The sequence below is a fragment of the Triticum urartu genome, chromosome 6 (assembly GCF_003073215.2).
Source record: "Triticum urartu cultivar G1812 chromosome 6, Tu2.1, whole genome shotgun sequence".
Classification (NCBI taxonomy): domain Eukaryota; kingdom Viridiplantae; phylum Streptophyta; class Magnoliopsida; order Poales; family Poaceae; genus Triticum; species Triticum urartu.
This window is the reverse complement of record NC_053027.1, coordinates 341,331,439-341,344,539: the sequence shown is the minus strand read 5'-3', so window position 1 is coordinate 341,344,539 and position 13,101 is coordinate 341,331,439. Positions and strand designations below refer to the sequence as shown.

The window sequence follows — 13,101 nt, the reverse complement described above, 5'->3', positions numbered from 1 at the left end:
GAAATGCATGATCGTAGCTGCACTGCACTGGCTTGTGTGATATGGGCCATGTGTTCGAAACCACTCTTAAAACCACCCTTTAAAACTATTAGGGGGTATTGTATCTGGTTTTATATAAATTCCAGGGGGCTAAATATCCGGTTTTAAAGTTTAGGGGGTTATGTGATCGTTCTCTGAAACCTCAGGGGTTATGTAGATTTCTTTCCGCAAATCAATTGATCTTTTTTAAAAAAGAATACACAAGACTTGATGTTTTCTCGTAAAAAAGAGTAAGATAGTGTTTTCTGCAAATGTAACCTTGAACGCGGTGCTTTGCTGCAATTTACTCCTTCCTTTGTTTTCTTCCTTCGTTCGTTCTGGTCGTTTCAGTGAATCGATCTCGCCCACCAAACCCGACCACCCGATCCCCCGGACAGCCGGAGAGCGAGACGAAGCGGCGACGCCTACCGCAACCATGCTCAGGGTCGCAGGTCGACGCATATCCTCCCACCTCGCATGGCGCCCCGCCGCGGCCGCCTCCGCCGGCGGCCTCCCTGGCGACGACTTCCCCCGGGACCAGAATCCGCGCTTCGCCATCGAATCACCCTTCTACGTCGCTGCCAGAGGTGCACTTCCTGCCGCCCCGGTCTCTCCGTCAATGTCTCCCTCCGATCTGCGACACATGGGGAACCCATCCCTGTTCCTAGGGTTTATAGAGCCAGCGTTGGGCGTGGCCATCTAGTTGCTGATCTATGATAACTGATGTGAGGAGGGTTGTTTAGATATTTTTTGGATTACTCACTCCTTCATGCCCGATTGCCTTGCGAGTCCTCATCTGGTTTAGCGGCTGGATTTTTTTTTAAACTGTCACCCGGGGGAAAGACTCCCCATCTGATTTTTTTTGAGTTTTACAGAGTTAGGTAGTTTTAGAGGAGAAGTAGTCACGCCAAAGAGTAGCATGGCCCTTTAGTTCGGCAGTTTTAGCCGATGAGATCAGAGTTACGTCTGAGATTACATTATGAATTACATGCAGTGGATCCACATTGATCCCCTGAAAAACACTCTGTGTTGCGTGCATCCCATATTTTCCAAAGGATTAGGAGGAAGATAAATGGCCAAATGGATGTTGGCAAATGTCTACCAGCTGGGCATGTGAAGAACAAGTGAGCCCTGTCCTCCAAGGCGGCCCAACACCGAGGGCAACTGGCTGAATCCATCAGCGTCTTGCGATGGAGGTTTGACTTGGTGTTGAGCCTATCGAGGTAGAATAGCCATCAAAAACATGTACCCTACTTCGGACCTTTGAGTTCCAGATGTTTGCAAGGTTTGGATCAGCGAGCTGGGAAGCAAACACCTCGTATGGCCCTTTTGCGGAGAAAGGGGAGCCATTCAGTAATGACCACGGGTCCGGATCCGCGGTGAGAAACATCCCACGGTTAAGGTTAGTTGATTAAGCAAATCTAAATCGATCCCATCCAGCATAATTCGATCTAGAATGCATTTTGCTGTAGGTTGTGGGTGAATAAGGCGGGGAAAGCGATGCAAAGTGGCGCAGGAAGTAGCCATCTATATCAAGCCAAAAGGAGGTAGAGGAGTTATACCATTAACTGCTTGTGAAATATCCTGCTTTTGTAAGTGCTTGTAAATGACTCTGCCAAGAAAAGAGGCATTTGCTCCTAGTCCTTATATAGCGGTGAGTATTGAGTAACCCAATGAGGTTTGTGGGCTGGAGGAATTTGAATGCAAATTTCAACATGAGGCAATTGTTTTTGTGCTTCTAAGTTTTCGACCCCAAGACCACTTTGCAACTTTAGGTATATGCACTCCCATGCAACCAAGCATTTAGCACCTGAGAAGGTGTCATTGTTAGACCAGAAGGAAATCCTCCTATGTTTGTCTAGCTCCTAAAGAACGCTCTTAGGAAGGGCAAATCATAGCATTAAGTAAGTGGGTAGGTTGTGAAGCACTGCAGAGAGCAGTATGAGTCTGCCATCGCGTGAGAGAAGCAGCACACGCCATCCAGAAGGTAGATGTCGCATTGGTCAATGACTGGTTGGAAGGTCGCTGGGTGTAATTTGTGCAGTGATAGCAGGAGACCTAATAGGTATCTTTGGGGAAAGGAAGCAATATCAATAGCCAAAATGGCTGCCATGGTAGTCTAAATGCCGTCGTCTACATTGATGGGAATGAGGGTGTTTTTGGAGAAGTTTATATTGTGCCCGGTGACGGCAACAAAGTCATTGACGATTTTTTGTAAGTTGGAGGCAGCATTTGTGTCAGCCCTGGCAATGATCAGCGTGTCACCCGCATATCACATGCTTGCATGATCAAGCATTGTAGCACGTCTAGCCACAATGGTAAATAGGAAGGGGGAGAGGGGGTCTCCCTGTCTAAGACCATTTCTGCATCGGATCCAAGGTCTCGGAGAGCCATTTAGTATGATTGCAATGTTGCTTGAATTCAGCAGGGCTTCAATCCATGCAATCCATTTGTCGGAAAATCCCCTAGTGCGAAGAATTGGGAGGAAAGAGGGCCAATAGAGTCAAAGGCTTTGCTAAAATCTAGTTTTATGGCCATCATAGGTGATTTTAAGGTGCCTTCAAAGATGGAATGGTCACCCTTGTGGTTGGTCGACTTGATGTAGCCGCCGTAGCTTCCTCTTGTCGATGCGCAGCGTGCTCTTCATCTTGGACGTGACAGTCTTCTTGTCGGCACCGTTCTTCATGATGGACTTGGGAGTGCATGAGCATGCTCTTCACTTGTCGTTGCTCTTGAGCTTCATGGTGGTGATGGAATCGAGGCCGATGTGAACTTGAAGAAGATGGTAGCTGAAAGTATGTGCACTTGAGCGTTGTCGTGAAGATGATCTTGAAGAGGAAGATGACTTGCAGTTGTTGAGCATGTTTTCGATGAACTCCATTTCTGCATTCAACTTGGCGTCGAAGTGGTCCACCTTGTCATCAAAGTAGTTCTTTTAGGCGTGTAGACTGGATGCAATTTGCCTTAGCTATCCATAGTGACACTCGGGCAAGAGTTACCTCTTTTCGATCTTGGTGAAGGATCAAGTGATCTGTCAATTGACAGTGTAAAATGAGTGCACTTGGTGGAGCTCGGTAGGGAATTATTGGCACGATTCAAGCAATATGAAGTCCAAGATACGTAAAAGCTGGAAGCAAACCGCAAGGAACACAAAATGCGACATGTTAGAGGTCATGTTGGATAATCCTATCGGACATTCCGACGCTATCCAGAGAGCACTTGGTCAATCGGACATAGGGTTGGACCCTGGGTTGGACTGTCCAACTTGATAGGTTTCAGCAACCTTAGCTTGTTGATGATGATCCTCACTTCCCCTTTGAGTACCTTCTCCTTACTTGAACATCCTCCTTTTCCAAGCTTCCCTCGCGGATGGTGTGGGCACTTGTGCATGGCCTACACTGAATGTTTGTCATTCGGTTCAAACCTAAAGGTAGATAGAATTCACCTTAATACATGTGATGTGCGTGTCCCTTGGCAACGCAGCCAAGGCCATGAGATGACCGTAGGGTGCTTTGCACCATACACCCCCCCTCTCTTGAAAAGAGTTGTCCTCGACCCTAAAACGCCATCACCATGGAGAAGGAAACAACAATCACTATGTACTCAAGAGTGGAACTCATTGATCACTATGCACTCATCATCTTGATGCTTTGTATGGCCACTCTTCAATGTCGCTACTCCATCCATGAGATGTATCATGCAACAATAAGGAAACAACAATGAAAGTGTAGCTCATTCCCAGATCTCGCGCGCAGTTTAGGATGGGATGTGACTAGTGTAATCGGGTTAGGTTGGAGAGGGCAACAATTTGAAATTCCCAGATCTTGCGTGCAGTTTAGGATTCGGCCTAGGTATAGGAGTAGGCCAGGGAGCCGAATAGGGGACCATTGGAGGATTTCCTCCAATTTTTTTTCGAATAGGGGACCGTCGATGAGTTGATCCTAGCAGTGAACATTGTTTTTAAGGCGTCCCTAAGGCGTCGCCTAGGCGATGCTTAGGCGTCAGGGCGCCTTGCGAGCTCGAGGCGTCCACCTTGCCTTATGTACCTGTGTAAGGCGTCCTCTTTAAACTTTAAGGCGTCCAAGGCGTCTGCTTAGGCGTCCAGGTTGTTGCCTTAGTCCATTTTGGACGCCTTAGCTTGCCAGGCAGGCAGGGGAGCTGTTTTAGGGGGGAAACAGAGTTTTGGCGGGAAACAGAAAGGATGTTGGCAGTTGGCACCAACAGGTAAGAGGGGGAGAGAGAGAGAGAAACAGCCCCCAATCCACACACTCCTCCCCCTCCTTCCCTCCAGTGGCTCCTCTCTAGCAGATCTGCTTTCCTCCTCTGTAGCAGATCCTCTCTGGCAGCTCCTCCCCCTCCTCTCCAATGTCTCCTCCTCCTCTCCAATGTCTCCTCCTCCTCTCCAACAGCTCCTCTTCCTCTCCAGTACAGCAGCAACAACCAAATTCTACTATATTCTGCTGCTTAGAACTCCCTAAGGCGTCCGCCTTGCCTTATGCCTTATCGCTTAGGCAGTGAGCCCCCCCCCCCCCCCCCCCCCCCCCCCCCCCCCCCCCAAGCGCCTTGCCTCGCCTTACCGCCTTAAAAACATTGGCAGTGAAGAGTTGGAACGGAGGATTCATCCACAAGTGAGATGTAATAGCTGCGGTGCAAGATGGTTCCTTTTAAGGAGAATGATATCTCGGATCTATTGCTACACAACCTGAAACGAGAAGAGTGGAGAGATGGATCTGACCCTATACTCGTATGCCGGGTGGAGAGCAGCGTCGAGATTGTCATCGAAGATGAGCTGGAGGTGATGTGGACGTGGAGGCTACACCAGATATGATCTTGGAAGTCCAGCCCCATGGAGTCCCTGCACCCCAGCATGGTGCGGAGTGCGACGGCTGTGGCATTGAGGTAGCGTCGGGGTTCATTGTCGTGAGATCCGTCCAAGGCAGAGGTGACCGGTGAGCTTTTGGTAGTGGAAGACATGTTTGAGGGGTTGGGGGCATTGGTGGTGACTGTCGGAGCCAAGTCGAGAGCTATGGTGGGAGAGTCGTGTGTGGTGATTCCTGGGGGACGGCATGGGCTACGGGTGTGGGCCTAGGGCTGGAGCTGGCCGCCGGGAGTTTGGCGGCAATCGATGGCGGATGGCTGGGAGGGGGAAGAGAGAGCCATCCGCCCTGTCTGGCCACTGTTTTAGCTGCTGGATTGGATGGTTGTAGTTGTATGTTTTTTACTATGTAGATTATTGAAGTTATGGTTTTGATTATGGTGGTTTCTTGTTTATTCCTGAACAGTTTTGGCTGATGGTTTTCATTATTATGGGCTTATGTCCGGTTTGTTCTAATTGGTCTAATATGTTATGCTTCATCCACTAGCCAACTCAACCAAAAGTCCGAACTGATGCTTCATGCACTAGCCAACGCAACCAAAAGTCCAAACTAGTGGAAAGGGCTAGGCAATCTGCATATACACTTCAACACCCATCTTTGGGATGTCTCTGTAGTACCCTACTTTGCATACACATCTTGTATCAACATTGTTCAGAAATTTCCTGTGATCATATGCATCAATACCAGTGTGATGGTTCTTGTAGGAATTTTCTGTCCCCTTTCTGTTTCCCTAAAGGAAAAGGACAGGCAGATTTATGTTTTGGATGTTTATTTGTTCCCCTCCAATATTAGCTAGCAAGTATTTTGCAAACCATAGAATACCTGCTAATTTGTTTAGAAACAGCTATTATCTGGGCTCCATCATTAGATAACTTAGTTTATGTAATGAAATTGATAATTCTAACAAGAATTTAATGTTTATTCATTCTGTCCTTTGATACGCAATGAGACAGTTATCATTACTTATGTTATTTAAATATAAGTGACGTTGGCGGCTTAATTTCTTATAATGAATGAACTCCTTAGTTCATGTTGCCTGAATAACTGGATATGGTCTAAGCTCTTTAAAGTAACCATTTATTAGAACGAGCTTTTTGTAATATGTACTCGTCATGCTGAAACAACTTCTGTCTCAACCTTCCCACGTACATATCAACCATCTGTGAGATATTCCTCAAAGTTACAATCTGTGTTCTCATATTTTACATTCCTTATAAGTAGTATCATTTATTCTACTTTGTATGTTGCTGTTAAATTCTGACAAGTTGCAGTTGTGTTTCAATGTACTACATCGGATAAAGAAAATCAGTGTAGAAGGCATGCAGTGGTGTTTTTTTGTTTGCAATGCTCCAGATAGGATATATATATATATATATATATATATATATATATATATATATATATATATTTGCAATTGTAAGGTCACATATAGTGAATTTTGAATGTTATATAATGGACGGTTACCACCAGAATTTGTTGGACTAATGGTTGTAAAGTATTCACAGCATATATTTCAGTAATCTGTTGTGATAATTCTGAAGTGCAACTTTTATTGTGTGGTTGGGTGGCATGTATAATTTTCTTGCTTGTAAGTGCAACTTTGGTTGTGTGGGTTGGTCTAGTTCTTCCCTGTGCTGCTTTGTAATATTACAACATAAAATTGTGAAGACATAATACTGCTATTGCCATGTTGGTTTCTTGTTTCTTTTGGTATTTCAGACATCTTATCTATTTGCCTCCTTGTGCAGGCTTTTCGGCTGAATCTCTTGTTCCGAGGAACCAGGATGGAGAGTTGGCTGAGCTCACACCAACTACAGCAGCTCTGAAGAATCCCTGTGCCAAAATTGTGTATGATGAGTATAACCACGAGAGGTACCCACCTGGTGACCCCAGCAAGCGTGCCTTTGCCTACTTTGTGTTGAGTGGTGGGAGATTTGTGTACGCATCCTTGTTGCGTTTGCTCGTCTTAAAGTTTGTCCTGAGTATGTCAGCAAGTAAGGATGTGCTTGCCCTCGCTTCCCTTGAGGTTGACCTGTCAAGTATTGAGCCCGGTACCACTGTGACTGTAAAGTGGCGGGGCAAGCCAGTTTTCATCAGGCGCAGGACTGAAGATGATGTGAAGCTGGCCAACAGCGTTGATGTTACATCTCTCCGTGATCCACAGGAGGATGCGATGCGTGTCAAGAACCCTGAGTGGCTTGTTGTCATTGGTGTCTGCACTCACTTGGGCTGCATTCCCCTCCCCAACTCTGGGGACTTCGGTGGCTGGTTCTGCCCATGTCATGGCTCACACTATGACATCTCAGGTAGAATCAGGAAGGGCCCAGCACCATACAACCTGGAGGTCCCGACCTACAGTTTCTTGGAAGATAACAAAATGCTTATTGGCTAAGAGCACTGGCCGTAAGATTAATCCCTATGGTGCTGTGCTGCCATTTTGTGTTGGTTTGACGATTCATCTTTTTGTTGCTTGGATAGTCCTTTGATGGACTGTTATCTTAGTGCAGTACTCTTACTAGCACTGGATAGTAAAGAATAATCTGCTGCTACTTTGGTACTGTTAATTAATTTCCAAATATGGCCGTGTTTTCTGGAGCTCACTAGGAATTATCTTATTGTCATATCTTAGATGCCCCTGTCAAGCCTTCATATGATTGTTTTCTACCAACTTTTCTTCAGTCTCCATACATGTGGTCTGCTGTTGCTGATATGTTTGGATGTCAGATGAAATATTTCTCCATGAGCTGTCTTTATGATGTGTGGATGATGTTAGTGATTGCTGTCTTTATGATGGAGTACTCTTAGTGATTGCTCGCGTATTCTGTGTGGAATCGGGTGTTGCAGGATGATTTAATTTGTTTATGGATGTCAGTTGACCTTTATTCTTTGTAATTTACAGGAAAAACGACTAAAATATTGGTAAATTGAGGGATTTGGCGGGCGAGTTTTTCTCTGTTCGTTCGTGTTCGTGTCGGAATCGACTCTTTGGCGCTCGGATGTTGTTTGTTAGTCGGAATTGTTTGATATCGTTCGTTTAATCGCACCTTTTACTCCAGAAATTGTGTAATTTTTAGGAGTTAGTTTCCAGTTCTCGCGAATTTGGTTATGTGGGCGGGTGAGCTTCATCCGCTCCTCTGTTCTTGTTGATTTTCTGGATTTTGCGTCTCGATGTGTTTTTGAATCTTGTAATTACTGTCGCTGTTGGTTTTAATTCATTGTATTGCGGGTATAATTCTCATTCTTTGATTTGCAATTTTTAAATAAAAGTTGATGCTGTTTGTCCAGTTTGCCGTGTGTTCGATGTAGTTTTTTGCAGGGTATTTTTCGATAGTTTAGTTGTTGGACAATTGTTAGGCGAGTTATGTAAGTGCGATTGAATTGGCACCTCTGTTAGTCTATGACATATCTGTATTTCTACTGCTTTAATTTTATTGTTGTTGTTCTGGCATACGCTGTAGTGCACTGCATTTTCGTTAGCAGTGTACTTCGTTTTAGCTGTATTACAGTGGTCATGGCAGCTTATGAGATTTCTCTTTTCTTAAACTGTATTCTGTGTTTTAGAGGATTGCATAATATGTACTTTCGTACTACATTAACAACATGGTTAATATTCTATCGTGCTATTAGAATAGATGGTCCATTATATGCTTTTGTTAGCTGAATAGTTATTATGACAATTTTTTTGAACTGAATACTATGAGAATTCTTTTGAACATCATATGTTAACTGTAAAGTTTCGACCATTCGCATTGCATTGTTACTGTTCAAATGTTATATTTAGGACCAACTATGTGTTTGAGAGAACTGCATTACTGTCAGCAGCAACTTGTCTAAAAATGGGTGATAAAATGATGCAGATGAGGTTGCATACTTTAAATAGGCACCGTTCAAAGTGTCTGGTGGACATAATTTTAAAAGCGTACAGCATTAGCAAAACATTAGAAATATGCCACCGTTGGCTTGCTTCATATTTAGACTGCCTACAGTGCAAATATTGTGAACTTCAGGGAGTCTTCTTCTTTGTAGAAAAACAGCATGGCCACTTCTCCGACCTCAAAGCCATTCCGGGAGACAAATTCTTTCCAACTAGTAGTTATGTTGATGCATTCTTGAGAGTCGATGTGGTAGTCAGCTTGCATGTCTCCATACCCATTCTTGTGTACTGTCTCCAAAGTAACCTTCCCTGAACTCAAAGCAGGAAATTTTACTATGGATGGCAGTTTCTGCATTTTGGAAAGGATGGAAAAAGAATGTTTATAAGTAAATAACAATGTATGAACATATATATACCCATTCTTTATACTTAGGATGATCTGTTTTATGTTGAGTTAAATATGTACATATATATGACTACTATTTTTTATATTATACGGAATTGACCTCTAGTTTTACTAGGATATATATTATACTGTAACATGTTTGTACTGCAAGGTCATTTACAATGTACTTCGCTAGCATGTTAAGAGAACTGCAATACTGATCTACTGACCCTCTTTTTTGTTCGTGTGTTGTGGTACTAAAGAAAAATAGGTGGAAGCATCTAGCCTTAATAGCTAACAAATCTGAACAACAATACAAATTATGTTTTGTATTTTGTTGACACTACTGAACAAATTGATTGAACTATATATTCAGATGTGGATTTGCAGGTAGATTATGTCCAAAATTATGAGGGAAAAAACATATCCAACTTTCCTGTAGATCTGCGGGTGTGAGGCGATGAAGAAATGGCGGCTGAAACCCCCTGTTGGGTATCATCAGGCATCCGAGCATGCTGCGCCACTCGGTGTTGGTGAGCTCTAGACCTTCTGCGTACATGCATGTGTCCGCTACCGGCGCCATCCTTGCCAAACACCCGCACTTACAGTCCATGGCGGGTTCAGTGGAATTCTATAGAAGAGCTGGGGATGGGATGAACCCTAGATCTACGATTTGAAGAAAAAGAGGAATGAGGGAGGCGTTGTGTTAGTCTGGAGCACGAATGGATACGTTTTTATTCAACCAATTGACCAACGGAAGTAATAAATGTTTGTGGTTGGTGTTAGGTGGCGGATTGGTTCTGATTCAGTGTGCGCGAATGCATTTGAGTAGTATGAGGACTGCATACCTGAAAATAGCGAATTGCATTGTCATATCAAGGCGAACCGCGGAACGCGTGGTTGGGCCTGCGTTTGTGTATGGTACGTGAGATTATTTAAAAAAAATCAGTGGCCTCTCTTTTTGTGTGTTGGGCCTGTGTTCGGGGAGTGAAGACGCATTGGGCCCAAGTCGGCCTGTGAGCACGGCTGGTTCCCGGTGCATTGTGTGCGGCCTAATATTTAGTCCCACCTCGCCCGCGGAAGGCGCGCCCGACCTGTTTATAAGCGCTGGCGAGGCAGCCGTATCGAACTCCTCTGGTTACTTATTTGGGCGCTTATACACGGCGCTCGCTACTCTATGCTCTCTGACCTGTGGGCCCATGTGCGCCCGGCCCCATGCATTGTGGATCAGAACGACTCGCCTTCTGTGGGCGCAGACCTACTACAAGACTGGCTGGGGCCGGCTACACCTGGGTGGTCAATTTTTTTTCTATTGTTTTTTTCAATGTAGGGGGGGGGGCGTGCACTGCTTTGTAAACCATCTGTGCACGCAGTCCGTACTACATGCACAGTTCTCATTTTTTGTTTTCATGTTTTTGCTCTTATGTAATCTTTTTTCCAATGTAGGGGAGTGCACTTCTTAGTAAACATACTTGTACTGCATTGATTATGTTCCTGTACTGCACGTTCATATATTTCCGCACTACATATATAGATCACATTTTTCTTTTTGTGTTTTTCATTCCAATCACAGATGTCAGAGCAAAAGTTTAACAGTCCAGCGTCGTGAAGAACACTGGGGACTGGTGTGAAGCACGGAAGAGATTCTATATCCACGTGAGGAATGTGCTCATGGTAGAAGATTTTCTCTTTGTTGAACAGCACTGAGGAATAGAAATTGGCTTGACTAGCAGTCCAGAAATGCCTCTTCCTAACGCGAGCAGAGTTATAAGGGTTGTATTCTTCGAAGAATACATGCTCGCCGAAGAAATCATCAGCCTTGAACTTTTGCTTGCGTGAGAATGGATCCTTTGGCTTGGGCAGAGGTGTGTCAGTGAGTTGCGTCACGACCTCAGGAATCGCAATCTCAGGTTCTTCAGGCTGAGGAATTTCTGGTTCCTCTTCAGTGGCAGTCCGCGTCTTCAGATGTTCAGCAGCAGCAATTTCTTCAGCGCTAGTGGCTGGAATTTCCTCATGTGCAGATGAAGTGGGGTGAGTTTCTTCAGAGCCCATTTGAACAGTTTGTGCGGGGGACTGAGGTATTTGCTGCAACGGTGTGAACATTGGAGAATTTGGATGCTGACTTTCCCAGAATTCATCACTCATCACTGGTGTGGAGCAGCCAACGTCCACATCTTCATCTTCCATTTCTTCAACGCCAGACTCATCAGCTGTGAACTGAGGCATAGGCGAGGAGATAACAGGTGTTGAAGGGATCGCATCCACTTCAATTTCTTCATCAAGTTGCTCTGACGAAGCAGCAGAGTGATTTTCGTCATCAGATCCGCTAGGGATCTCATATTCTTCACCAAAAGGAACAAGGTCCTTTGATGGCATGGTTGAGATCGGAACAACATCAATGGGATTAGCAAATGAACTGGTCAAAGGCTTCATCTTCTTCGGAGCTGAAGAATCTGAAGTAGCTGATGCTTTCCTTTTCTTCACTGCTGCATGCTCTGCAGCCTTGGTCTTCTTCACATCTGATGTAGATGGAAGTATCGGAGTTGGTGTGGGCGCAGGAGGAGCAGAGGAATCTGGTTGATTTTCTTCAAGCACAACCGATGCAGTTGCCCTGATTTCTTCAGTTTCTTCAGGCGGACCACTAGTGGATGCCCTGGCAATTTCTTCAGCGGCTGGAATGCAGTCATCAGCCCTGGAACTCACATTTTCTTCAGCAGCCTCATTTTCATCAGCGGTGCTGGCATGTTCTTCAGTCGGCTGAGCAGATGCTTCAGCCTGAGGAACTTCCTGTTGGGTTGGGGCTGTAACATTGGAAGTGAAGTTATCAGCAAGTCTTACAAAACGAACTTTGGCTCCAAGCCAATCAGCATGGTATGTGTCAAATTCATCACCGAGTTTCTTGATCTCAGATTGAGTAGTGACAAGTTCTTCAGTTGTCATAGGGACAACGCTTTTCTTCAGATAGCGCTCCTTCTTGTACTGCGCTTTCTTGATCTGCCTGGCCTTCTCAAATTTCCACTTTTCTTCTTGAATGAAGTGATTCAGCATGTGACTTTGGCCAGGAGTCAGCTTGAAGTCAGGCATGGGAGTGTTGGGTCCTTGTGCCAAACATCAATGTACTCGAGGATCAACTTTGGATCCAAAAGGAGCGGCACATTTGTTCCCTTGGCTCTAGCGGCCCTGACTTGCCTGTCTCTGATGATTTCTACATGTTTATCATCATCAGCTTCGTCTTCTTCAGACGGCACTTGAAAAGCAACTTGCTTCTTCTGAGGACTAGGGCGAGGACCTCGTCCAGCAGTGGCCTTTGTCTTCAGCAGAGAGGGTCCCGTTGAAGAATTTGGTGCAGCTGAGGAACTAGCTGAAGCTCCTGAGGCAATTGAGACGCTTGTGGTCCTTTGACACGTGGCGAGATGCACAGGTGCAGAGGACTTTGTCAGAGCGGCGAAGACTTTGGCGGAGGAGCTGAGGAATTTTGAGGAACAGGAGCAGCATGAGGATTTTGCCGTGAGGGCTTTGAGGATTCTGCCCGTGAGGGCATTGCTGAGGAACTTGGCCTTGAGGGCACTGTTGGTGAAGCACTTGGCTTGTGCGCAGGCTTCTTTGACATAGCCTTCTTCAGCTTGACAGTAGAGGCCTCAACAGAGGCAGCAGCAGTAGCAGAGTCTTCATTGAATTTCCTCACTGCTTCTCTGGCTTGCTTAGCCAACTTGGCTTGGCGCTTGGCCCATTCATCAGGATAGTCCTCACCGCGCTTGAGGCTGGTGGGATATGCTATTTGGCCAGGTGCCAATGGAGGTCTTGGGCAAGGAGGATTGAGAGCGAATTTCTTCATGTATTTGGGAGTGACATATCTGTACTCCCTCCACTCTCTAGCCCATCTCCTCTCTATCTTCTGAATGCGCACCTTGCGCTCATTCTTGGTTTCCTCAGGAGGTGTGCAGTAC

General features: G+C 45.3%; 1 protein-coding gene across 1 annotated transcript; it reads left to right on the top strand.

Moving 5' to 3' along the window:
- The first annotated feature begins 317 nt into the window (after nt 1-317).
- On the top strand, nt 318-7,495 carry LOC125513439 (cytochrome b-c1 complex subunit Rieske, mitochondrial-like). Its single transcript, XM_048678557.1, has 2 exons — nt 318-605; nt 6,644-7,495. The coding sequence occupies exons 1-2, from the start codon at nt 455-457 to the stop codon at nt 7,285-7,287; spliced, it is 795 nt and encodes a 264-aa protein (XP_048534514.1). The 5' UTR covers nt 318-454; the 3' UTR covers nt 7,288-7,495.
- The last annotated feature ends 5,606 nt before the right edge of the window (nt 7,496-13,101 follow it).

Coding starts and splice junctions, on each gene's coding strand:
- LOC125513439 (XM_048678557.1), top strand. CDS start 455: ATGCTCAGGGTCGCAGGTCGACGCATATCCTCCCACCTCGCATGGCGC. Junction 606..6,643: donor CTTCTACGTCGCTGCCAGAG/GTGCACTTCCTG, acceptor CTCCTTGTGCAG/GCTTTTCGGCTGAATCTCTT.